The sequence below is a fragment of the Nomascus leucogenys genome, chromosome 4 (genome assembly GCF_006542625.1).
Source record: "Nomascus leucogenys isolate Asia chromosome 4, Asia_NLE_v1, whole genome shotgun sequence".
In the NCBI taxonomy this organism is placed as follows: domain Eukaryota; kingdom Metazoa; phylum Chordata; class Mammalia; order Primates; family Hylobatidae; genus Nomascus; species Nomascus leucogenys.
In genome coordinates this window covers 112,457,472-112,485,421 of record NC_044384.1, presented here as the reverse complement: position 1 = coordinate 112,485,421, position 27,950 = coordinate 112,457,472, and the positions used below count along the sequence as shown (strand labels likewise).

The window sequence follows — 27,950 nt, the reverse complement described above, 5'->3', positions numbered from 1 at the left end:
AAAATAGTACACAACTTTGAACTTAAACATTTTAAGCATTCTGAGTCTCTATGTATATTGATATAATCTTGCTTTACTTCTGCATAATTATTTAATTATGATCTTCTAGTCTATTATATATCATAACACCCTTATTTCTTCAAAGAAGATTATTAAAGGGCTATGAAGAAATTATGCAGCTTCTTAGTTTCTCCATGAATCTGATTAATATCAGTGATAGGCTTGCATTAAAAAGTTTATTTTGTTTACAGAAAAAGTTTGTCAAACTCTGCTAAGTCACAATTCCCACCACATTTGCATCCTGCTTTAACCAACTGATAGATATATTTTATAGTGAAGGAAAAACTTAGAAAAAGTATATTTTACTGACATAAAAACAAAAAAATAACTAACAAAACAAAAATGGTTATACAAAAGGAGTGGATTAATCTCTGAATACTGACTGACTCTTACGTGCTCATTTCCCCCTGTACTTCTAAATATACTTGTAGAACTGACGTGTTTAAAATAGACTGATGTCTGTGTCAGGACCAGGGCGATAAAATAAACTCAGTTGCTCAAAAAAATAGTTTATTTAGCATTTCTGCATTATTTAAATGAGTCTTATTCTATTCTTTTAAAAATCTGTCTTTAAAGTATCCAAATTAATATATTAATCGCTAACAGACAGTGGTAGTTATAAATAAAGGCTCTAATTATGTTGCGTTTTTAAATATATTTTCAAAATATATTAATTCCTCTTGAACAAACAAAAAATATGAAAACATTCACCTCTCCCCTCTGGTAAACAAGATGCCAACTCTAGGGTACAGTGGAAAGACATACTGGATACTTTCACTGTGTTCAGCAAATAGATTGAACATGGAGCCAGAAACATGTGAAGCACCGGGACAATCTGAAGACAACAACAAAAAGAAAAAACAAGCTTTATCATTTCACAAGACCTTTTCCAGCTTGTAAAAGCAAGAGAGGAGGCAAGAAAAACAGAAAATTTCAAACTGATTTGAAAATTTTTAAAAAGTGATAGAGCCTATATTACATAAAACTTATGAGACAGTTGACTCTAGGAAATTATAACACTTTGCCAATGTTTCCTGGGCAAGCTGATCATTAAAAATAATACCTAAAATATACTGAATATTTCCTGCATACTAAGTGCTATGCTAAGATCATCTCATTTGAATTCAGAAGACCCATATGAAATGGGTACCATTTTTATTACCATTTTACAGATAAAGAAATTGAAGATGAGAGAAACTGGCCAGGCACAGTGGCTCATGCCTGCAATCCCAACACTTCGGGAGGCCGAGGTGGGCAGATCACTTGAGGTCAGGAGTTCGAGACCAGCCTGGCCAACATGGCGAAACCCTGACTCTACTAAAAATATAAAAATTAGCCAAGCCATGGTGGTGGACGCCTGTAATCCCAGCTACTGGGGAGGCTGAGGCAGGAGAATTGCTTGAACCTGGGACGTGGAGGTTGCAGTGAGCTGAGATCACGCCACTGCACTCCAGCCTGGGTAACAGAAGGAGGTTGCACTTGGAAAAAAAAAAAGAGAGAGAGAGAGAGAAAACTTAATTAACTTGCTCAGATAATTGGCAGAAGAAAGATCAAACTTCAGAGAATGATTTAATAATAGCAAGTCTGGTTTGTTTGGAAGCAGAAGCCTTCTAAAACTCTTATTTACTTTTTATATTTACTACATTTTTGTTTATTATACATGTGAGGTTTCTTTCCAGATGTTAAACTTTTTTCATGTACAATCTATATTTTATTGCACAAAAATGCTTAAAACAAAGATTGGAGACTCAAAGAGAACAGAACTACAATATACCTCAGAAGTACCTTGTGAGAAAAGCATTGTTATTACTATTTCACAGATTAGTTAAGACCTTGGGGGCTTGGAGAAATAATGTGAATTCTCAAAGGGCAAAGGCTGACCTAGGAATTGACCCATATCATGTGAATAACTTCAGGTGTGTTAAGATTGACTTGAGAATATTCCTTAGGTCATGGCACATGGCTATCATTAGGCATTCACAGGGAATCTGAGAGATTATATGAACACATCACAGTACAGTTGGCCCTCAATATCCATGGGTTCCACATTTGTGGATTGAAGCAACTGCAAATAAAAAATATTTCAAAAAAACTCAAGAGTTTTTTCTTGTTATTGCCTAAACAATATAGTAGAACTACTATTTACATAGCATTTACATTGTATTGGGTATAAGTAATCTAGAGATAATTAAAAGTATAGGATGGGCATGGTGGCTCACACCTGTAATCCCAGCACTTTGGGAGGCCAAGGTGGGCAGATCACAAGGTCAGGAGTTCAAGACCAGCCTGGCCAACATAGTGAAACACCATTTCTACTAAAAATACAAAAATTAGCAGGCATGGTGGTGTGCATCTGTAATCCCAGCTACTCAGGAAGCTGAAGCAGGAGAATTGCTTGAACCCAGGAGGCGGAGGTTGCAGTGAGCCGAGATCGCACCACTGCATTCCAGCCTGGATGAAAGAGCAAGACTCCATTTCAAAAACAAAACAAACAAACAAAAAAACAAACAAACAAACAAAAACTATACAGGAGGCAACAAAATACCAGCAAATAGAATTCATCAACACATTAAAAAGATCGTTCATTATGACCAAGTGGAATTCAGCCCAGAGATGCAAGGATGGTTCAACATATACAAATTAATTAAGGTGATACAACATATTAACAGAATAAAGGACAAAAATCATATGATCATTTCAATTGATGCTGAGAAAGCATTTGATAAAATCCAACATCCCTTCATGATAAAAAAAAATCCTCAAAGAACTGGACATAGAAGGAACATATCTCAACATAGTAAAAGCCATATACAACAGACCTATGTCAGTATCAGACTAAATGCAGAAGAACTGAAAGTCTATTCTCGAAGATCTGGGACACATTAAAGATGTCCGCTTTCATCACTGTTATTGAACATTTTAATAGTAGTCAGTGTCCTAGCTAGAGCAACCCAGTAAGAGAAATAAATAAAAGGCATACAAATTGGAAAGGAAGAAGTCAAATTATCCTTGTTTGCAGATATGATCTTATATTGGGAAAAACTTAAAGACGCTATCAAAAAACTATTAGAACTGATAAATTCAGTAGAGTTGCAGGATATAAAATCAACATAAAAAATCAGTAGCATTCCTGTATGTCAATAGTGAACAATCTGAAAAAGAAATCCGGAAGGTAATCCCATTTACAATAACAACAAATCAAATCAAAACCAAGGAATAAACTTAAAAAAGTAAAAGATCTCTACAATGAAAACTACAAAATGTTGATAAAGGAAATTGAAGCAGACACACAAAAAATGGAAAGATATACCATGTTCACGGATCGGAATAATTAATATTGTTAAAATGTTCATACCACCAAAAGCAATCTACAGACTCAATGCAATCCCTACCAAAATAACAATAATATTCTTCACAGAAATAAAAAAAATCCTAAAATTTATATGGAACCATGAAAGGCCCAGAATAGCCAAAGCCATCCTAAGCAGAAAGAACAAAACTGAAGGAATCACATTACCTGACTTCAAATTATATTACAGAGCCATAGTAACAAAAACAGTATGGTACTGACATAAAAACAGACACACAGACCAAGGGAACAGAATAGAGAACCCAGAAATAAATCCATACATCTACAATGAACTCACTTTTGATAAAGGTGCCAAGTACATACACTGGGGAAAGGACAGTCTCTTCAGTAAATGGTGCTGGGAAAACTGGATATCCATATGCAAAAGAATGAAACTAGGCCCCTATCTCTTGCTGTATATAAAAATCAAATCAAAATGGTTTAAAGACTTAAATCTAAGACCTCAAACTATGAAACAACTAAAGGAAAACCTTGAGGAAACTCTCCAGGACATTAGTCTGGGCAAAATTTTTTCTTTTTTCTTTTTTTAGAGATGGGATCTCCCCATGTTGCTCTGGCTGAAGTGCAGTGGCTCTTCACAGGTGTGATCCTGGTACTGATCAACATGGAAGGTTTTTTTTTTGTTTTTGTTTTTGTTTTGAGATGGAGTCTCGCTCTGTTGCCCAGGCTGGAGTGCAGTGGCGCAATCTCAGCTCACCGTAAGCTCTGCCTCCCAGGTTCACACCATTCTCCTGCCTCAGTCTCCCGAGTAGCTGGGACTACAGGCGCCCGCCACCACGCCCGGCTAATTTTTTGTATTTTTAGTAGAGACGAGGTTTCACCATGTCAGCCACAATGGTCTCCATCTCCTGACCTTGTGATCTGCCTGCCCCGGCCTCCCAAAGTGCTGGGATTACAGGCATGAGCCACTGCGCCCGGCAACATGGAAGTTTTGACTTGCTACATTTCTGACCTGGGCTAGTCCAATCCTCCTTAGGCAACCAGGTGATCTGGTCCCCTGCTCCTGGTAGGTCACCACATTGATGCCAAATGTAGTGCAGACACCTGATTGGCATAGTGCGCTATAGCCCAGAACTCCTGGACTTAAGCAATCCTCCTGCGTCAGCTTTCTGCACTCAGCAGATTTCTTTTTATTTTTTTTTAGAGACAGTCTTGCTCCGTAGCCCAGGCTAGAGTGCAATGGCACAATATCGGCTCACTGCAACCTCCACCTCCCAGGTTCAAGAGATTCTCATGCCATGCCACATATGGCTAATTTATGTATTTTTAGTAGAGATGGGATTTTGTCATGTTGGCCAGGCTGATCTCAAACTCCTGGCCTCAAATGATCTGCCCGCCTAGGCCTTCCAAAGTGCTGAGATTACAGGCAAGAGCCACCACACCTGGCCAAGCAGATTTCTTGAGTAATACCCCAAAAGCACAGACAATCAAAGAAAATGGATAAGTGGGATAATGTCAAGTTAAAAAGCTTCTGCACAGCAAAGGAAATAATCAACAAAGTGAAGAGACAATACGTAGAATGGGAAAAAATATTTGCAAACTATCCATCTGACAAGTGGTTAATAACCAGAATATATAAGGAACACAAACAACTCTGTAAGAAAAAATCTAATAATCCAATTAAAAATGGGCTAAAGATCTGAATAGATATTTCTCAAAAGAAGACATACGAATGAAAAGGTGCCCAACATCACTGATCATCAAAGAAATGCAAATCAAAACTATATTATCTCACCCCAGTTAAAATGGCTTTTATCCAAAAGACAGGCAATAACAAATGCTAGTGGAGAAAAGGGAACCCTCATATACTGTTAGTGGGAATGTAAATTAGTACAGCCGCTCTGGAGAACAGTATAGAAGTTCCCTCAAGAAACTGAAAATAGAACTACTATACGATCCAGCAATCCCACTGCTAGGTATATAGCCAAAAGAAAGGAAATCAGTATATTGAAGAGATATCTGCACTCTCATGTTTATTGCAGCTCTACTCATAATAGCCAAGATTTGGAATCAACCTAAGTGTTCATCAACACACAAGTGGATAAAGAAAATGTGGCACATGTATACGATAGAGCACTATTCAGCTACAAAAAGGAATGAGATCGTGTCATTTGCAACAATGTGGATGGAACTGGAGGACGTTATGTTAAGTGAAATAAGCCAAGCATAGAAAAACAAATTTTGCATGTTATTACTAATTTGTGGGAACTAAAAATTAAAACAATTGAACTCATGGAGATAGAGTAAAATGATGGTTACTAAAAGCTGTGAAAGGTAGTGGTGGGGGTGGGGGAAGTGGGTATCATTAATGGGTACAAAAATATAGTTAGATAGAATGAATAAAACCTAGTATTTGATAGCACAAGAAGGTGTATACAGTCATTTATAATTTGTTGTACATTTTAGAATAACTAAGGGAGTACAATTGGAATGTTTGTAACACAAAGAAATATGAATGTTTCAGGTAATAGATACCGCATATACCCTGATGTGATTATTGCACATTGTATGCCTCTATCAAAGTATCTCATGCACCTCATAAATATATATACATCTATGTACACATAAAATTAAAAATAAAAACAAAGTGTACAGGAGGATGTGCTTAGGTTATATGCAAACACTATCCCATTTTATATCAGAGACTAGAGTATACTTGGATTTTGGTATCAGAGGAGGTCCTGGAACAAATCCCCCATAGATATTGAGGGATGACTGTACTTATAATTGGGGATAGAAATGAGAATGGGAGTCAAAAATAAAAAAGGATGTTAAACTTTTCATGTTATCTAGGAGTTTTGGCAGAAGTCTTAAAAGCTGAAAACAATATAATAGGTGTCAAGGCTTCTTACATTTTGAATAAAGAAACCAGTCTTTTCATACAGAAAATGCTAAAAAGATTGTTAAAGGAATTCTGCCAGGACAAGCCTCCTAGCAATTTTGTAAGACAAGGCAAACAATTAAATGGTAGATTGAAGAGGGTGTTGGTAAGAATATCTTTGTGAAAGTTGTGAAGACACTGTGACATTTCCACTCCCCATGAGGAAGAGAAGGTGTATTAGTTATCTATTGTTGCAATGCAAATTATCCCACAACTTAGCCACTTAAAACAATGATAAACATTTATTGTTTCACACAGTTTCTGTAGTTCAGGAATTCAGGAGCAGTTTAGGTGGTTGATTGTAGCTCAGAGTTTCATGAGGTTGCAGTCAAGATGTTATCTGATTAGCCAAGCTGAGGTTACATGAACATACTTTAACTATAAAAGTGAGTAACTATCCTTATTTTCTATACTGGGAGTATTGCTCACCACAACCAAGACACATACAGTGAGGAATTCCACACACCATAGAAAGAGGACTCAGATGATAGCAGAAAATAAAACCACAAAAATGTCAAACACAAAGTCATCCCTTTGGTTGCCCAACACCAATATAACCATTGCTTCCAATGTTTATATTTCAAAAAAGTGTTGCCACTTAAAATATTGCAAGTTTCCTTTATACAATCAAAGATGCACTCACATTGTCACTCTCCAAGGAAGTCAATCCAATGTGTCATCAGTTACCACATCCATCAACCCAATTCCAAGTCTAGAACCATCCATCACCAAGTCTAGTTGGTGGCCATTCTTCTTCAAGTTCTGTACTGATTTCCTATCCACATTCTGACACTTATGGACTAAATAATGAAGTTTACAACAGTATCACACCCTACATACAATAGTGAAGTATAAAGGCTAAAGAAAGAAAAGTGAAAACACATAAAAGAATACATGAAACAAAAAATACATAAACAAGATGACAGCTCTCATTTCTTCCCCTGATCATAAGGCCTTCCCTCCATTTATGACTTCCTTTCTCTACCAGCGATTCCCTGCTCCTTTTACTTTCAGGCAGTACCTTCATTTCTAAGGGATCCAAGCATTTGGTAGATCTATCTGTTTAAAGATATACCAGCAAAACTATTTTTTTTGCTTGATGATAAGTTTAATAACATCAGTCAATACCATAACCTTCTTCCTCTCATTCACCCTCTTCTTCTCTTGCTTATCCAATGATAGATGACATGGAAAATGGTCAGATGGCAGTCTCAGCTCCAAATCAAAGAAATCATTGTTTAGCCCTTGCTGGAGGAACTCCTTTCTTTAGAAACAAACCTCTAAACCACCAAAGCCCAGAATTTCAGAGAATGGAAGTCTAAAAAATTGTTTTAAGTGGGTCATTAGGTACAATATCCCTTTGTTTCTAAATCTATGTATTTTGCCTATGGCAGTGTGATGATTTTAAAATACATCCACAAACACACAATGAACCCTCTCCCGCACACTCCCTGGGACCTAAGCTGTCACGGCATGGGACCATTTTGGGAAAGAAGCCACTGCTGAAGTACATCCTGCCCCAGGATCCAATGGCCCCTATATCTCCTGTATCCTGGGGCCCTGTGGTCATTCCACCATGCCCATACAGAAGACTGAGTGCCAATATCCCAGCCAGACCTAGCAGTAGAGCCATGACTCTAGCACTAAAGCCCTCTGTGCTCCAGGAAGCAGGTAGTCCAGCACAGTAAGGAGGTCACCTCAGGAGTAAGGGATCCAATGTGCATGGCCAGCCACCTGGTACCCACCGCTGCCAGCAACCCTATCCCCTCCAGTGATGAGGCTGCCTTATGCATGGGCACCCCTAGAGACCAAAGATCAGCCCACCTAGAGGCTGTCACCACTGGAGACCCTGCCCCCTCCAGTGGCAGAGCTACCGTGTACCTCAAACAGTCCCCAGGGACCAAGGACCTGCCCACTTAGCACCCACTGCTACCAGCAACCCTGCCTCATCCAGTGGTGGAGATATAGCATGTGTACATGTCCCCCAAGGACTGAGGACTGGTCTACCTAGCACACACCACCTCTGCTAACCCCACCCCCTCCAGAGGTAGAGACATCACATGCTGTGTTCCTCAGGGCTGGTGCCCACCACAGCTGGCAATGGCATCCTATAATCAGTAAAGCTGTTGTTCCAGGCAAGCACCCTCCCATAATCCAAGAACTGGCCACCAATGGACACTTACTACCAGCAAAACTACACTATTGCCTCCATAAATGTCGACAGTCTATGCCACTGTGGCACTCAAATACTGCTGATGCTGTTAAAAATCACACAGAGACTACATAACTGTTATTGCTTCTCAGCCTTTTGTCTAAGATCGAGTGTGGAGACTATACTACTGCACCCACTCAGAACCAAAGCCAAAGCACCTTATGCAATCAACACTACAGGTCACAACTACAGGAAAAAAAGTCTTTCCCAATGAAAGCTACTCCATGAAACTGGAAGAGGTGACTATTTCACCAGATGCACAGATATCAACATAGGAACATAAGAAACACAAGAAAACAAGGAAACACGACACTGCCAAAGGAACACAATAATTCTCCAGTAACACATTCCCCAAAATGAAAGCTACCAGATGCCTAAAAAGGAATTGAAACTAATGAGCCTAAGGAACCTCAGCAAGATACAAGATAAATACAGACAATTAAATGAAATCAGGAAAACATTAATGCTCTGAATGAGAAATTCAACAAAGAAACATATATCATTTTTTTGAAAGAACCAAACAGAAATCTTGAAGCTAAAAGATTCCGCTAATGAAATAAAAAATACAATAGAGAGCTTCAACAACAGACTAGATCAAGAAGAAGAAAATAATTTCTGAGGGCCGGGTGCAGTGGCTCACGCCTGTAATCCCAGCACTTTGGGAGGCCGAGGCGGGCAGATCATGAGGTCAGGAGATCGAGACCATCCTGACTAACATGGTGAAACCCCGTCTCTACTAAAAATACAAAAAAAAATTAGCCGAGCATGGTGGCAGGTGCCTGTAGTCCCAGCTACTCGGGAGGCTGAGGCAGGAGAATGGTGTGAACCCGGGAGGCGGAGCTTGCAGTGAGCTGAGACAGCACCACTGCACTCCGGCCTGGGCAAAAGAGCGAGACTCCGTCTCAAAAAAAAAAAAAAAGGAAAATAATTTCTGAACTTGGAGACAGGTCTTTTGAAATAACCCAGTCAGACTAAAAAAAGAAAAAAGAATTCAAAAAGAATAAAGAAAGCCTACAGTACTTACAGGACACAATTAAGCAAACAAATATTCACATTCTGAATGTTTAAGAAGGAAATGAGATGAAAAAGGAATAGAAAACCTATTTGATGAAATAATCACTGAAACCTTTCTGAGACTTTGGAGACATATGGACATTGACATCCAGGAAGCTAAAAAATCTTCAAATATAGTCAACCCAAAAAAGTCCTCTCTGAAGCACATTATAATCAAACTGTCAAAAGTCAAAGACAAAGAGAGAATTTTTAAAACAGCAAGAAAAAAATGTCAAGTCACATATATGAAAATCCCCATTAGACTAACAGCATTTTTCTCAGCAGAAACCTTACAGGCCAGGAGAGAATGGGATGATATATTCAAAGTGCTGTAAGAAAAAAACTGCCAAGCAATAATATCGAACCCAATAAAACTATCCTTCAGAAATGAGGAAGAAATAAAATTTTCCCCAAACTAAAACTGAGGAAATTCATCACCACTAGACCATCCTTACAAGAAATACTTAAGGGAGTCCTACATCTGGAAGCAAAAGGATGATAACTACCATCATGAAAACACAAAAGTACAAAACTAACTGGTTGAAAAGATACACAAATGAGAAAGAAAAATAAATCAAACCTTATCACTGCAAAGATAAATGATTAGAGAAAGAAAAGAACAAAGAATTTCAAAACAACTAGAAAACAATTAACAATATGACAGAAAAAAATATCATATTTCAATAATAAGCTTGAATGTAAATGGATTAAATTTCCCAATTAAATAATATAGACTGGTTGAATGGATTAAAAAAACGAGACCCAGGCCAGCACAGTGGCTCATGCCTGTAATCTCAGCACTTTGGGAGGCTGAGGCAGGAGGATCACTTAAAGTCAGGAGTTTGAGACAAGCCTGGCCAACATGGTGAAACCCTGTCACCACCAAAAATATAAAAATTATCTGGGTGTGGTGGTAGGCACCTGTAGTCTCAGGTACTTAAGAGGCCAAGGCAGGAAAATCACTTGAACCCAGCAGGTAGAGGTTGCAGTGAGCCAAGATTGTGCCACTGCACTCCAGCCTGAGAGACAGAGCAAAACTCCATCTCCAAAAAAACCCAAACAAACCAAGAGCCTATTCTGCCTATAAGAAACTCACTTCACTTGTAAAGACACACATAGACTGAAAGTGAAAAAATATAAAAAAGAAATCCCAATGAAATTTCTACAAGAAAACATTGGGAAAACACTCCAGGACATTAATCTGGGCAAAAATTTCTTGAGTAATACCTCACAAGCACAAGCAACCAAAGCAAAAATGAACAAATGGGATCACATCAAGATTCTGCACAGCAAAGGAAACAACCATCAAAGTGAAGAGACAATACACAGAATGGGAGAAAATATTAGCAGACTATCCACCTAACAAGAAGTTAATAACCAGAACATATAAGGAGCTTAAACACCTCTATAGGGAAAAAAAATCTAATAATCTGATCAAGAAATGAGCAAAACGTCCGGGTGCAGTGGCTCATGCCTGTAATCCCAGCACTTTGGGAGGCTGAGGCAGGAGGATCACCTGAGGTCGGGAGTTCAACACCAGCCTGGCCAACATGGAGAAACCCTGTCTCTACTAAAAATACAAAATTAGCCGGGCTTGGTGGCACATACCTGTAATCCCAACTACTCAGGAGGCTGAGGCAGGAGAATCACTTGAACCCGGAAGACAGAGTTTGTGATGAGATGAGATCATGCTATTGCACTCTAGCCTGGGCAACAAGAGCAAAACTCCATCTCAAAAAAAAAAAAAAAAAAGAAAAAGAAAAAAGAAATGAGCAAAAGATCTGACTAGACATTTCTCAAAACAAGACATACAAATGGCAAACAGGCATGTGAAAAAGTGCTCAACATCATTAATTATCAGAGAAATGCAAATCAAAACTACAGTGAGATACTATCTCACCCCAGTTAAAATGGCTTTTATCCAAAAGTCAGACAATAACAAATGCTGGCGAGGATGTAGTGAAGGGAGAACCCTCATATACTATTGGTAAGAAGGCACATTTGTACAACCATTATGAAGAATCATTTAGCAGTCTCAAAAAACTAAAAATAGGGCTACCATACGATCCAGCAATCCCATTGCTGGGTATATATCCAAAAGAAATGAAATCAGTATATCAAAGGGACATTTGCACTCCCATGTTTGTTGCAGCGCTGTTCACAATAGCCAAGATTTGGAAGCAACCTAAGTGTCCAAAAAAAAATATATAGCCAAAAAAAAAATACCAGAATCCTGTCATTTGCAACAACATAGGTGGAACTGGAGGTCATGATATTAAATGAAATAAGCCAGGCACAGAAAGCAAACATCACATGTTCCCACTTTGTGGGATCTAAAAATCAAAGCAACTGAACTCATGGATATAGAGAATAGAAGAACGGTTACCAGAAACCGGGAAGGGTAGTTGGGGGTGGGGTGGGGGGGAGGTGGAGATGGCTGATGAGTACAAAAAAATTAGAAAGCAAGAATAAGACAGTATCTGATAGCACAACAGGGGGACTATAGTCAATAATACTTTAATTATACATTTAAAAATAATTAAAAGAGTATAATTAGATTGCTTGTAATAAAAAGGATAAATGCAAAAAAAAGGATAAATGCTTGAGGAGATGGATACCCAATTTTCCATGATGTGATTACCATGTGTTGCATGCCTGTACCAAAAGATCTCATATATCCCATAAATGAATACACCTACTATGTACCCACGAAAGTTAAAGATAAAAATAATTTTTTAAATGCCAAATGTAAATGCAAACAGAAACCAAAAACAAGCAAGAGTTTTTTATTTTAAGTCAAAAACTGTAAAAAGAGAAAAAGAATGTCATTATATAATAATAAATGGATCAATTCAGTAAGAGGGTATAACAATTTTAAATATATATACACCCAGATATATAAAGCAAATATCATTAGATCTAAAGGGAAGACAGACTCCAATACAATTAAGTTGGGGATTTCAATACCTTTGACCAGATAATGTAGACAGAAAATCAACAAAGAAACATCAGATTTAAACGGCAATATAGACCAAATGGACCCAACAGACATTTACAGAACATTTTTTCTAACAGCTGCAGAATACACATTCTTCTCATCAGCTTATAGAACATCCTCCAAGATAGACCATATGTTAGCCCTCAAAACAAGTCTCAATACATTTTTTAAAATCAAAACCATATCAAGCATCTTTTCTGACTACAATGAAATAAAACTAGAAATCGATAATAACAGAAATTTCTGAAACTGTGCAAATACATATAAATCACATAACATGCTCCTGAATGATAAATATGTCAATGAAGAAATTAAGAAGGACATTGAAAAATTAATTGAAACAAATGAAAATAGAAACACAACATACCAAAACCAATGGGACAGATCAAAAGCGTTACTAAGAGGAATGTTTATAACAATAAATGCCTACATCAAAAAAAGCAGAAAGATTACAAATAAACAAACTAATGATGCACGTCAAGGAACTACAAAAACAAGAACCAACAAAACTCAAAATTAGCATAAGGAAAGAAATAATAAAGATTAGAGCAGAAATAATGAAATCGAGACAAAAAAATACAAATCAACAAAACAAAAAGTTTTTTGAAAAGATAAAATCCACAAACCACTAGCTAGACTAATTTTAAAAAAAGAGAGCAACAACCCAAATAAAATCAGAAATGAAAAAAACAACTGTTACCACAGGAATACAAAGGATCATTAGAGACTATTATGAACAGCTATATGCCAACAAGATGAAAAGCCTGGAGGAGATGAATTCCTGGACACATGCAACCTACCAAAACTGAATTGGGAAGAAACAGAAAACCTGAACAAATCAATAACAAGTAATGAGATTGTGGGAGAAATAAAAAGTCTCCCAACAAAGAAAAGCCTAGGACCATGCCTTCACTGCTGAATTGTACCAGGCATTTAAATAACTAACACCAATTCCTCTCAAATTATTCCAAAAAATTGAAGGGGAGGGAATTCTTCCAAACTCATTCTACAACCCCAACACTACCCTAATGCCAAAACCAGGCAAAAACACAACAAAAAAAGAAAGCTACAGGCCAATATCCCTGATGAAAATAGATGTAAAAATTCTCAACAAAATATTAGCAAACCAGATCCAACAACACATCAAAAGGATTACACACGATGATCAAGTGGATTTATTTCAGGGATGCAAGGATGATTCAACATATGCAAATCAATAAACAAAAGATACATCACATCAGCAGAATCAAGGACAAAAACCAAACGATCATCTTAATCAAGCAGAAAAGGCATTCGATAAAATTCAACATCCTTTCATGACAAAAACTCTCAACAAAGTAAGTACAAAAAGAACATACCTCAACACAATAAAGGCCATATATGACAAACCCACAGCTAGTATCATCTTAAACAGGAGAAAATTGAAAACTTTTCCTCTAAAAACTGGAACAAGACAAAGATATCCACTTTCACCACTCTTATTCAATATAGTATGGAGAATGCTAGCCAGAGCATTTAGGCAAGATTAAAGAATAAAGGGCATCTAAGCTGGAAAGGAAATGTCAAATTGTCACTGCTTGCAGATGATATGATCTTATGTATAGAAAACTTAAAGACTTCATCAAAAAATTCTCAGAACTGATGAAGAAATTCATAAAGTTGTAGGATATAAAATCAATATACAAAAATCAGTAGTGGCCAGGCAGTGTCTCACTCCTGTAATCCCAACACTTTGGGGGGCCTAAGCAGGAGGAATACTTGAGGCCAAGAGTTCAAGATCAGCCTGGCCAACATGGCAAAACCCTGTCTGTACTAAAAATACAAAAATTAGCTGGGCATGGTGGCACAGGCCTGTAATCTCAGCTACTCAGGAAGCTGGGGCATGAGAATCACTTGAATCTGGGAGGTGGAGGTTGCAGTGAGCCGACATCAGGCCACCGCACTCTAGCCTGGGCAACAGAGTGAGACTCTGTCTCAGCAAGGAAGGAAGCAAGGAAGGAAGGAAGGAAGGAAGGAAGGAAGGAAAGAAGGAAGGAAGGAAGGAAGGAAGGAAGGAAAGGAAAGGGAAGGGAAGGGAAGGAAGGGAGGGAAGGAGGGAGGGAGGGAGGGAATGAAGGAAATTATAAAACTCTGATGAAATAAATTGAAGAGGACATACACAAAAATGGAAAGACATCCATGTTCACATATTGAATTAATATTGTTAAAATGACCAAACTACCCAAAGTGATCTACAGATTAAATGCAATCCCTATCAAAATACCAATGACATTGTTCATAGAAATAAAAAAAATCCTAAAATTCATATGGAACTACAAACAACTCCAAATAACCAAAGCAATCCTGAGCAAAAAGAACAAAGTTGGAGGCATCACACTAACCTCAAAATATACTATACAAAGCTACAGTAAACAAAACAGCATAGTACTGACATTAAAAAAGACACATCAACCAATGGAACAGAATAGAGAACCCAGAAATAAATCCATGTGTTTATACCCAACTAATTGTTTTTTTGAAACGGTGTTGCTCTGTCACCCAGACTGAAGTGCAATGATATGATCTCTGCTCACTGCAGCCTCAACCTCCTAAGCTCAAGCAATCCTCCCACTTTAGCCTCTTGAGTAGCTAGGACTACAGGCATGCACCACCATGCCCGGTTAATTTTTGTATTTTTTGATAAAGACTGGTTTTGCCATGTTGCCCTGTTTGGTCTTGAACTCCTGGGCTCAAGCGATCCACCCACCTCAGCCTCCCAAAGTGCTGGGATTACAGGTGTGAGCCATTGCACCCAGCCCCCCACCCCCCCACCCCCACCCCCACCCCCCTGCCTTTTGTTTTTAAGACTGGGTCTTGCTGTGTTTCCCAGGCTGGAGTGCAGTGACTATTCACAATCATAGTATACTGCAGGCCTCAAACTCCTGGGCTTAAGCAATCCTCACACATCAGCCTTCCAAGTAGCTGGGACTACAGGCATGTACCACCACGCCTGGCAATTAACTGATTTTTAACAAAGGCCCTGTAACATATTGGGAAAAGAACAGCCTCTTCAATAAATGGTGCTGGGAAAACTGACTACCTACATGAAAATGAAAGAAACTAGACTCCCTACGTCTCGCCCTATACAAAAATCAACACGAAATGGATTAAAAACCTAAATATAAAACCCAAAACTATGAAACTACTAAAAGATAATACAGGAGAAATGCTTCAGGACATTGGCCTGGGCAAAGATTTTATGGATAAGCCCTCAAAAGCACAGGCAACAAAACCAAATATAGACAAATTGGATTACATCAAACTAAAAAGCTTCTGCACAGAAAAGGAAACAATCAATAGAGGAATGAGACAGCCTACAGAATGAGAGAAAATATTTGCAAAGTATTCATCCAACAAGGAATTAATATCCAAGGAGTACAAAAAACTCAAACAACTCAATAGCAAAAAAACCCAAATAATTTTTAAATGGGCAAATGATCTGAATACACATTTCTCAAAAGAAGACATACAAATAGCCAACAAATACATGAAAAAAATGTTCAACATCACTAATCATCAGAGAAATACAAATCAAAACCACAATGAGATATCATCTCACTCCAGTTAGAATGGCTATTACGAAAAAGACAAAAACAAATGCAGAGGGTGAGGATGCAGAGAAAAGGGAATTCATACACTGTTGATAGGAATGTAAATTAGTTCAACCATTATGGAAAACTGTGTAGATTTCTCAAAAAACTAAAACTACAACTACCATATGATCCAGCAATCCCACTACTACCCAAAGAACAGGAAATCAGTACGTCAAAGAGGTATCTGTCCTCCCATAGTTACTGCAGCACTATTCACAGCGGCCAAGATATGGAGTCAACCTAAGTGTCCATCAAAAGAAGAATGGATAAAGAAAATGTGGTACATATACGCAATGAAATACTATTCAATCATAAAAAAGAATAAAATTATGTCATTTGCAGCAACATGGATAGCACTGGAGGTCATTATCTTAAGTGAAATAAGCCAGGCACAGAAAGATAAATACTGCATGTTCTCACGAATATGTGAAAGATAAATAAGTTGATCTCAGAGAAGTAGAGAACAGAATAGTGGTAACTAGTGGCTGAAAAGGGTAAAGGAGAGGATTATATATACAGAGGTTGGTTAACACATACAAAATTACAGCTAGGTAGAAGGAATAATTTTTGGTGTTCTATATCGCTGTAAGGTGACTATGATTAACGATAATTTATTCTATATTTTCAAATAGCTAAAGGAGTGGATATTGAATTTTCCCAAAGCAATTATTACAGATTGTATACAGGTATCAAAATATCACACTGTATCCCATATATATGTACAATTATTATGTGTCAATTAAAAAATACATCCACAAATTTATTGACACTTCATAAAAAAAGGAGTCATCTAATCCCCTCTCCTTAGACACTGACGGCCTTAGTAACTAAGTTCTAATGAATTGACTATGGCTTAAAGTGACACTGCATGACTTCCACTGTGAGTTTAGAAAAAACATTATAGCTTCCAACCAGATTTTTCTCCTTTGGGATGCTCATCTTTGGAACCCAGTTAGCATATTGTGAGGAACCAAATAGTGCTGTGGAAAGATCATGAGTAGGTGTTCTAGCCACAGCTTTGGCTAAGGACCAGGCCAACGCCAGTATCAATCACCAGACATGTGAGAGAAGGGGTCTTCAGATGATTCCAGCCCCAATCTTTTAGCTGCCCCAGCTGATGTGAAGTGGACAGTGGAACAGAGACAATCTGTTCTCACCAAGCTCTGCATAAATTACAGATTTGTAAGTAAAGTAAGTGTTGTGATTGTTTTAAACCATTACATTTCGCAGACGGTTAAACAGCAATAGATAAAAGGAACAGGAAAAAAGAGTGCTGAATATTGGACAGTAGCTCAGAGCATATACTGCATCCTACAGGACAGTATCAAAAAGAGTTATCTCCCAGAAGGCACTATAACTAAGTCTTCAATATATCTTCAATAAGACAAGATACTTCTCAGTGATTGAGTACACAATTAGACCTTAGACCAATAAATTCCATGGGCAATAGCCCATTGCATTACTTCTTTCATTGCAGACTGAATTTCTTGGTCAAAAGCAATATAGTGTTAGAGAAAATGATAGTGTCTAAAGCACTAATTCCCTAGATGGTGGTGTAGGCAGAAGTACAGTGAGCAGGGGAAGCAAATCTCGATCTAGAATAAACATATTTTAGAGAGGACAAATAAGAACTCCCTCAATGATGGGGTAGGGCCAATGGCCAATGGAATAGGCTTGCCTACATGTGACTGGCTGATCCTCCCAGAGCATGGGGTATTGGTCACTGCTTCTGAACACCCAGCAGTGGCTTAGTGATCACAAGCATAGCTCCAATCCTGTTGCCATTGCCATTGCCATTTATTTCATGATTCTACTGAGCAGGCAGTGAGGCTGAGTTTCATCACAAAGCAGTTCATTTCATCCATATCATTCTTAAGATTTATTCTGAGAGGTCCATCACTATATCCCTTCTGGGGTCTTCCTTGTCACTAGTTCTCCAGTCTTGCTCTTTCCATGTCCTTCACAAACTGGCCAAAAAATTATCCTCTGACCCTGAATTGACCATTTCTCCTTTCAGCCAAGGTGAACATCAAAACATACTGGTGAAAATTCTGCCCACTGAAAGAACTTCACTACTTCAATATTTTTCAGGTCCAAAGCAGGACTACAACATATCAATTTCTAGCAAGTACCAGTATACTGTCCAGAGTAACATACCTGTATTGTATTTTGCACATCATAGGTGCTCAATAGACACTTAAGCAATTTTTAAAATACAGATCATATTATTTCCCTAGCTATATTTCAACAGCTTCCCATTGGTCTAAAAGACCCTGCTGAGTATGGCCTCTGCATACTCCTTTCACTTCTCTATACTCTATGCCTTGACCCTCAGTTCCTGTAATATTCCATGCTCTCTCCTGCTACAAGACCTTTGCTCAGACTGTTCCCTCTCCTTGCCTAGTTAACTCTTGACTCAAGATACTTCCTGTCTTACAATCATCTTTCTTCAGAGTACTTATCTCTGTATTAATTCCTGTCTCATTCTGGGACTCTAAGTTCTATGACTATGTGCACTCACCACTGATTCCCCAACACCTAATACAGTGCCTGGCATATATGATGTGCTACATAATATTTTGTTAAATGAATGAATACATGAATCAGTGAATGAATAAGCCTGCAATGATGCAGTAATTTACCTATAAGTTATCACTTCCAGTTTTGCTTAAGAAGCTTTCTGCCATCACAATTTTTATTCCTCTAATTCACATTTCTTTATTAATTTAAGAACAAGTATGTCAAGACAACTTTTCTAAGCATTACTTATATACTAGCACTATGCAACAGAAATTTGTGACCACATATGTAATTTTAAATATTCTAATATCCATATGACAAAATTTAGTAATAAATTGTATTTAGTCTGATATACCCCCAAACATCATTTCAACATGAAATCAATACAAAAAAATTATTAATGAGATATTTTACATTCTTTTCTTCAAACTAGTCTTTGAAATTTGGGGGTAGTTTACAATTACATATCTCAACTGGAACTAGCTATATTTCAAGTGCTCAAGAGCCACAGATGACTAGCAGATACAATATCATATGCTATATCCCACAGTGTAGTTCTATAGGATTCACTTTCACTAGAGAGGGTCTGATCACCCTCAGCTCTTATAATTAGTGGTCAGGAAAACCACCTTAAGTCAAACCCAACTGTTCCAGTATAAGAGATGATTTAAACTAGAACTGGGTTTTCAGTTCAGGGTTTGGAACTTTGTCGTCTCTGGGAACAATTTTAGCTGGTGTACCGTTTTCGCCTTCCTATAACATCTTTTTGTCTTTTTTTTTTTTTTTAAACTTTTAAGTTCAGGGGTACAAGTGCAGGTTTGTTATATAGGTAAGCTTGCGTCATGGGGGTTTGTTGTACTGGCTATTTTGTCACCCAGGTATTAAGCCTAGTACCCATTAGTTATTTTTCCTGATCCTCGCCCTCCTCCCACCTCCACCCTCCGAAAGGCCCCAGTGTGTTGTCTGCCTCTTTGTGTCCATGTGTTCTCATCATTTAGCTCCCACTTATAAGTGAGAACGTGCGGTATTTGGTTTTCTGTTCCTTTGTTAGTTTGCTTAAGGATAATGGCCTCCAGCTCCATCATGTCCCTGCAAAGGACATGATCTCGTTCTTTTTTATGGCCCCACTTTTTATCCTTTTAATTTAAATAGATTCTTTGCTCCCCCTGAAGATGGAGGCCACCTCCTTTGCAAGGACTTCTATTTCTCCCACTTTGAGGCCACGATATAATTCTCCGCATTTTTAGGTACTTAATAGTAAATCACTTGGTTCACTTGGTTCCCCTGCCTGCCTAGGAAAGGTCAGGAGATGGTCCAGCGCCATGTTTAGCACTGTTAATTCTTTCAGTGCTTTCGTTTTGCTTGGGCCTCTCGGGGAGGGCCCGGAAAAGAGCGCAAGCCAGGGTCTAGGGCCACACAAGTGGATTCGGATTGCTCCCTCAGCCCTGAAAAGTGGCTCTCTCCCCATCAGCATTATACTTGCACAATAGTTTTGTTTTTAGGTGCATCCACCTCATCACATGGCTACCGGCCACACAGCAACGAACAGCACCTAGGAAACACAGAGCCTGTCTACCTCCAGCCCCGCCACTAACCCTTGGCCAAAGGGAAAGGGGCAGGACATCCGCCCGCTCTGAGCCACCTCCGGAAGTGACGTCGGAGTGTCAACATGCAAGATGGCGGCCCATCACCGGCAGAACACAGCAGGGCGGAGGAAAGTGCAGGTATGGAAGCCCGGTTCCTCAGTCTTCCGGACGCGGCTGGCAGCTCCGGGCCCACTCCACCTAGAAGGTGCCCGGGGCCATGGCCAGCTGGGGTAGCGGCATGGGGCGAACGGGGCGGGGCGCGGCCGGCCACGAGGGGTGGGGCCGCGGCGCTAACGGCTTGAGGAAGGGGCGGGGGTCGGCCTGCTTGGCCCTTGGGGCCCAGGCCCGGGACCCTCGGGGGCGGCATTCTGAGCCCGGGATTGCTGGTCGCCGCTCTTCTGTAGGAATGGACTTGCGGGGTCGCGATAGGCTCGTTCCCCGCCCACTTGCCTCCCCCTTGCCCTGCCTTTCTTCGAAGCGCTCTGCCCTCGCTGCGTCGGAGCCGAGGCCTCCAGGGGTTTCCCAAGGGGTTGGGCGTTGGAGGAGTGAGCGGCTTGTGCGGGGGCGTGGCGAGGCGGCGGAGCGCCAACGGCCCTGCGGGGTTTCTGCTGAGGATTCCGCACTTGGGAGCCCCCAGCCCTCTCTTATGTGGGTCCCCTGGGTAGGTGTAAGTGACATGAGAATGTGCGTGGGGAAATTATAATTTTAATTGTTTTGGTATCTTCACCATTTCTTCATCTTCAGTGTGCATCGCTGAATCTTTATTGTTCGTGTAATTTATTGTCCATGTGGTAAAGAGTTGTCTAATCTTACCGTGTGTGTCTTGTGCCTTATGCCTTTGTGAATTCACTTTTGTTTGCGGTTACGCTTAAGAGTTATTGCCACTTCGGGGAACATCACACACCGGGGCCTTTCTGGGGCTGGGGGGCTGGGGGAGGGATAGCATTAGGATAAATACCTAATGTAAATGACGAGTTGATGAGTGCAGCAAACCAGCATGGCACACGTATACCTATGTAAAAAACCTGCACGTTGTGCACATATATCCTAGAACTTAAAGTATAATAATAAAAAAAAAGAGTTATTGCCACTTAATATTTTCAGTGATGCAGGGAATAAAAGCCCTCATACAGGTGTTTGCCTGCAGTTATATTGTATGTGGTAGTGGCAGTTTGGTGCATTTATTCATTAAACATTTACCTAGCACTTAGAGTGGCCCCCAAAGGGGAAAAGGGATTGAAAGAGTGTAGGAATAATTAACACCTAGGCTTTCTTTATAAAACACAGCGTTATATGGAGTTCTGCAGGTTGAAATCAAGTGTCAGATAAAGGTAGTTAGATAAAGGGGTCCTTCAGTAAGGTAATCCCAGCAGAAGGTGGTAGGCCGTAAAGTCTTCTGATTAGTTCACATCTTGGTTTTATTGATCTCATTGATCAGTACAGTGTCTTAAGCACTCACTGGATGTTTGTTGAAATTAGTGAAATTAATAAGAGTCTAAACTCACCCTATTAGGTGAGTTTTTCAGTGCATTAGTGATAGGATTTAAGTATCACCAGCATCCAAGGCAGGTAGTGAGAATGTCTCCTTGGGACTGAAATATAACTCAAAATGTAACCTGATTGTATTATAGACTGTATGGTGGTATACATCTTAGGGGAGTAAGGGTAGTTAATTAGGCCTTTCAGTTTATTGCATTAAGACTTAAAAGTCCTATTACTGCAGTGTGTTCCCTGCTTGCTTCCTTCCCAGGCCTGCCCACTACCAAAATGCATGCAATAAAGTATATATATTTTTAAGAGACAAGGCAATTGTACTAGTATGGGATGGAGAAAATGTAAATTAACTGCAGCAGGTTTGGAAAAACAATGTTTTAATAGGCTGAATGTGAGCCAGTGCAAGTAGAATGAGGCAGGTGATAGATAATTCCACTTTTCACTGGTCAGAGTACAAAATTAGAGTTTGGTGTTCAGCACTTAGGACCTTGTTCTTCATAGGTAGCAATCAGATTGGTGAACTGACTTGAAATTATTTCCTATGAAGAACTTTTGAAAGAGCTAAGATTAACCTGCTGAAGAGAAGATTCAGGGAGCTTTCGGAATTTGTCCCCAAGGTATAGAAGCAGCCTGAGAAGCCACAGGGATTGATTTCATCTGAACCATCATTGTCTATGAGGTGTTTTTTAAACTAATGCGTGTTCATTGTAAAAATCCCAACAAACAAAAATATAAATTAGAGTTGCCCTCCATGCTTCCAAGAAAGCTACTGCGGGCAATGTCATGTTTTAATCCTAGACCAAGGTTTATCAACCTGAACATTCTTGAAATTTCGTCTGGATAATTCTTCGCTGTGTCTGAGGGAGGGAGCTGTCCTATGCATCACAGGTTCTTTAGCATCATCCCTAGCTTCTACCAACTAGATGTAGTAGCATCTCCCCAGTTGTGACAACTGAAAATGTCTCCAGACGTTTTCAAATGTCCCCTCAAGGGCAAAATTGCCGCTGGTTGAGAACCACTGTTCTGTACCTCTTCCTGTTTGTGTACCTGACTTAACATGATTTTTTTTTGCTGTAAATGGAGCCATAGTATTCACTGTTTTGTGTCTTGCTTTGTCAAATTTTTAAATAAACATTCCCTTTAGCCCAGAATTCCTTATCTAAAAAATATATTCTACAAAATTGCATATGCATATATCTGTCCCTACTTACGCAAGGGTGTTGTGTGAAGCCATTCTTGAATTGCTGTAAAGAAATACCTGAGACTGGCTGAAAAGAGGCATAATTGGCTCATAGTTCTGCAGGCTTTACGGGAAGTATGGTGCTAGGATCTGCTCGTCTTCCAGGGAGGCCTCAGAGAGAGAGTCAAAAAAGCAAGTCAACATGGCATATTCCCATTTCCACAAAGGAAATATGCATTTTAAAAGTCAGGAAGGGTAATAGCAGTGATTATCCCTTTGGGAATAGATTGTGTGATTATAGATACGATAGGACATGGGATATCTTTTAGTTTGAAATATGCACAACTTTGTATTTTTGAACTTTTAACCACATTATTTGCTCTTGTACATCAAAAAGAAAACTTCTCATCTTGGAAAAAGCATATATGGGTACTTGGAGTAAATATACTTTGTCTCCTGACTGTCTCAGACCAAGGGACAGTAGCCCTAAGCTCCTTGTCAAGTTGTAGGCCAAGACAAACCCTTAAGACTTAAAATATTGCTAAATAATCAGTGGAGGCCGGGCGTGGTGGCTCACACCTGTAATCCCAGCGCTTTGGGAGGCCAGAGTGGGCAGATCACTTGAGGTCAGGAGTTCGAGACCAGCCTGGCCAACATGGCGAAATCCCATCTTTACTAAAAATACAAAAATTAGCCCGCGTGGTGGCGCATGCCTGTAATCCCAGCTACTTGGGAGGCTGAGACAGGGGAATCACTTGAACCCAGGAGGCGGAGGTTGCAGTAGGCCGAGATTGTACCACTGCACTCCAGCCTGGGTGACAGAGCGAGACTCCGTCTCAAAAATAAAATGATTACTTAAAATCAGTGGAGAGGGGTCCAAACATACTGCATATTAATTATAGACATAATTTTAAATGAGTCCATGTCTTACCATCTTCAACTTCTAGGAAAACTAGAGATATGAGGGGAGAGGGATGGATTTGTGACTGTCAGAAACATAATCAAATATGTGCATTCAGATACATGATGCAGCATTTTCTCTGGTAACCAGGATATCAAAGCAAGTCTTTTCCATCCTTGGCAGTCCCTTGGTGTTATGATTTTCCAACAACCTGAGTCTGTTGATTGGCTCTCTCTGCCTCCATTTTTCCTCCTGTTATGACCTCTTCCTTCACTGCTTCACAGTGCTTGGGGAAAAAAAAATACTTCACTTAACTTGCTGCCACTTCTAGTTATGCTCTTTCCCCAGCTAAATGCCAAGAGGACTTTTGTGCTCACTACAATATCCTCAGCATTTAGAATAGTGCCAGGCAAAAAGTGGGTAATATTCGTTGAAAGAATTAAATCCATTTTCCTCTATTTTTGTATAGCCAGACATTTTAAATTTTTTCTCTGTACTTTAATGGATGCAGGTAACAAGTTTTTAAGGTGACATGTCTTGAAACATGTCAGAGTATATAGTTTTCATTCTTTAATGACCACATAGAATGGATATACCATAATTTGTCTAGCCATTTCCTTATTGAAGATATTGCTTTGATTTTTTTCCATCATACTATAATTTGCTTTGAAAAAACCTCCAGAGTTATAAAATAGTAAAGGAAGTGTTACAAAAATAAATGAAAGGACAAAGATAGATAATGCAGAATGCATAAAAGATGAGGGATCAGTTTGAAAGTTCCAGTGTCTGACTCATTTGAGTTCAAGAAAGAGCAAAGAAAACAGAGATGATGATTAATAATGGATACAAGAAAATTTCCCAGAGCTTAAGCGCCACAAATTTCTAGATTGAAGGGGCTTTCTAAATGCACAGAAAAACTAATGATAGAAAAAACAAACAAGAAATGTCACAACACCAAGGAAAAAGAGAAGATCCTAAAAGCTTAGGGAAGGAGATGACGAGGGAGTGGAGGAAAGAATGAAAATAGGATCCCTTTAAAGCTGTATGAAACAGAATGGCATTGAAATCAGTGGCAACATTGGATGCTAGAGGAACTTACAGCAATGCTTTCAAGAGCTGAGAGAATTCCTAAATCAAATGTAAATGTGGAGGAAAGACCTTTTCAGGCATGCAAGGACTAGGTTGCCACCCATGTGCCTGTTCTTATATTACTTTCTTAAGGTATTGGAGATGTACTTCAGCAAAACTGTGAAGTGAACAAAGAAAGAAGGAGGCATTAGAATTCAGGAAACAATGGCTGTAACCCAGAAAAGCAGTAAAGGAAAACACCAAAGGTGACAGCTGTGCCAGCAGATCTAGAGGGCAGTCAGCCTAGATTGTAGTGAGAAGGAGGAGGGTTTGGAGGGGGAAGCCTTCTGAGAAAATAAAGGGGTGGGGGTGAGTTCTGTGGTACGGCAATTAAAGAAAGTTGAAGTTAAAGTGGAGAAAACCATTGAAGAAGGAAAGATTAAAACTCTAGGGAAAACAAAAAGCTCTTTGAGGAAGGAAATGTGTTCGCAATATAGTACTTAGTAGATAGCCTTACAGTCACAACAATATAGCACTGATTATTTGTTCAATTAAAAATAGGGATGTATCTATATTAGAAGAGTAGAGGAAGGAGATATTGAGGGTAGTTTCAGAACTATATCCTAATCTACAGTAGCATGAGTAAGTCGATAATGTCTAAAATGGATGAGCCAAAAAGTTATAGGATAAGCACAATATTTAGAGAAATGCAGTTAACTGTCCAGTAGCAACAACTGAGTTGCAATTAGTTACCTTTAGGGATGAAGACTAGGTGTGGGAGTCTTATCCAGACAGTAGAGAGACTGTTTTTCATTACAGTCATTACTATTTGATTTTCTAAATACAAGCAAGAATTACTTGGATAACAAATGATCAAATTTTAAAAACTAATTAATATATGTTGCTTGTAAAACATTCAGAACACATGAAAGAGACATGAATGAGTGAAAAATCACCATAATCCCATCATTCAGAAATAACTGCTGGTTATTTTATTTTATTTTTATTTTTTTGAGACATTGTCTCACTCTGTCTTAAGGCTGGAGTGCAGTGGCACCATCTTGGCTCACTACAACCTCTGCCTTCTGGGTTCAAGTGATTCTCCTGCCTCAGCCTCCTGACTAGCTGGGACTACAGGTGCACACCACCACACCCGTCCAATTTTTGTATTTTTAGTAGAGACGGGGTTTCACCATGTTGGCCAGGATGATCTTGATCTCCTGACCTCGTGATCTGCCTGCCTTGGCCTCCCAAAGCTGGGATTACAGGCGTGAGCCACTGCGCCTGGCCCCTGGTTATTTTTATATATGTATAGTCTTCAAAACTTGTGTATTCTGAAATATTTAATATTTTGAAACATTTTTATAATAATGACTATTGTACATTGCTGTGTTGGACCACACATATTTCACTAAAAATATATCATGGCTTTCCTCCCATGTTTATCAGTCTAGACCTCCATCAACTCTTTCTTATTCTTTAGAGACAGGGGTCTCATGCTGTTGCCCACGCTGTAGTACAGTGGTGCCATCATAACTCACTGCAGCCTCAAGCTCCTGGGCTCAAGCAGTCCTCCCACCTCAGCCTCCTAAAGCACAGAGATTATAGGCATGAGCCACCACACCTGGCCTACATCAACATTTTAAGTGATTGAATAGTATTGTGTTTTACAGATGTGCGTGCTAGAATTTATCCAACTAGGATACTTCTAATTCTTTTGCATTTTAAAGCACACATCTTTAGGAAATATCGTTGAAGAGGTTGGCCCAGACTGGTTTTGACAGTAATTACTTTCCACCTAGAATGAGAATTCTGACATTCAGGTTATTCTTTCACTCTTGCCTTAACCAGTCAGATAATCTCCCAGAAGTCTGGATATCAAGATTTAGATATCCTGCACAGTCTCAGTTAAAGGAAATGTGAGCTAGGTAAGCAGCCCTGGAACCCCAGAGAAAGAGAGATTGAGAAAGACTGAAGTTGACATTGAAACTAGCTTGGTTCCTGGTGGCTTTGGAAAGCCAATTCATGCAATGATATGTGTGTCTTTTATATGCCAGACACTATAATGGGGGCACAGTGGTGGAAGGAACAAGGCAGACAAGTCCCTTGCCTTCTTGGAGCTATTATTCTAGTGGAGAAGATACACCAAAAAATATGAATGTGGCCGGGCGCAGTGGCTCACACCTGTAATCCCAGCACTTTGGGAGGCCAAGGTGGGTGGATCAGAAGGTCAGGAGTTCAAGACCAGCCTGGCCAAGATGGTGAAACCCTGTCTCTACTAAAAATAAAAATTAGCTGGGCGCCATAGCAGGCACCTGTAATCCAAGCTACTCGGGAGGCTGAGTCGGGAGAATTGCTTGAACCTGGGCAGCAGAGATTGCAGTGAGCCAAGACTGCACCACTGCACTCCAGCCTGGGTGATACAGTGAGACTCTGTCTCAAAAAAAAAAGAAAGAATATAGAATGTGGTAAGAACTGTTAAATAAGTAAGGTAAGTGATAGATAGGGTCATAACCCTGAGGAGAATGAGATCAGGAAAGGCCTTTCCAAGGAGACCTTTCTCCAAAGATCTGAAGAGTAAGGGTGAGTTAGACAAGATGAAAGCTGGAGAAAGAGCATTCCTATAGGGATTTGAGGGGTGGTGAATCTTCATGACACTGGCAACAGTAAATGAGAAGGTGCTGGGATGGGAAAGAGCTTGATGTGTTTACGGAACAGAAAGGAGTTTGGAATGACTGTCATAAAAGAAGCTGGGGGCAGTCAGTTTGAAATGAGTGTGAGGATGCAGGGTTAGAACTAAGCATTTGAGGAGTTTGAACTTTAAATTTTGTGAAAAGCCATTGGAAAGTTTCAGCAGAGAAGTGTGATGATTTGATTTTTAAAATGCCTCTTATAAATGATGACTGTATTTCCTGACCTTGGGCTCTGTTAAGATATCCTTGTATCCTTGTGTTGAAGTCTCCTTTAAAAAACAAACAAACAAACAAAAGCTGGT

The 27,950-nt window shown here is 39.4% G+C and overlaps 2 protein-coding genes across 5 annotated transcripts in view; one reads left to right on the top strand and one right to left on the bottom strand.

The window, feature by feature from the left end:
- Window positions 1-20,321, bottom strand: part of SCN11A (sodium voltage-gated channel alpha subunit 11) — a 193,410-nt gene extending 173,089 nt beyond the window's left edge. The window contains exons 1-2 of the mRNA XM_030810198.1: window positions 20,239-20,321; window positions 772-895 (exon numbers count right to left, since the gene is read on the bottom strand). The gene's annotated coding sequence lies outside the window, so the exon portion shown is untranslated. The remainder of the gene's footprint in view (window positions 1-771; window positions 896-20,238) is intronic.
- A 47-nt stretch (window positions 20,322-20,368) lies between these two features.
- The window catches only part of WDR48 (WD repeat domain 48), a 43,799-nt gene continuing 36,217 nt past the window's right edge, over window positions 20,369-27,950 (top strand). For all 4 annotated transcript variants that reach the window (XR_004029789.1, XR_004029788.1, XM_003256874.3 and 1 more), the window contains exon 1: window positions 20,369-20,450. Coding sequence is in view for 2 of the 4 variants with exons in the window: in XM_003256874.3 (XP_003256922.1) it covers window positions 20,403-20,450 (48 nt within the window). In the remaining 2 variants the exon portion in view is untranslated. The remainder of the gene's footprint in view (window positions 20,451-27,950) is intronic.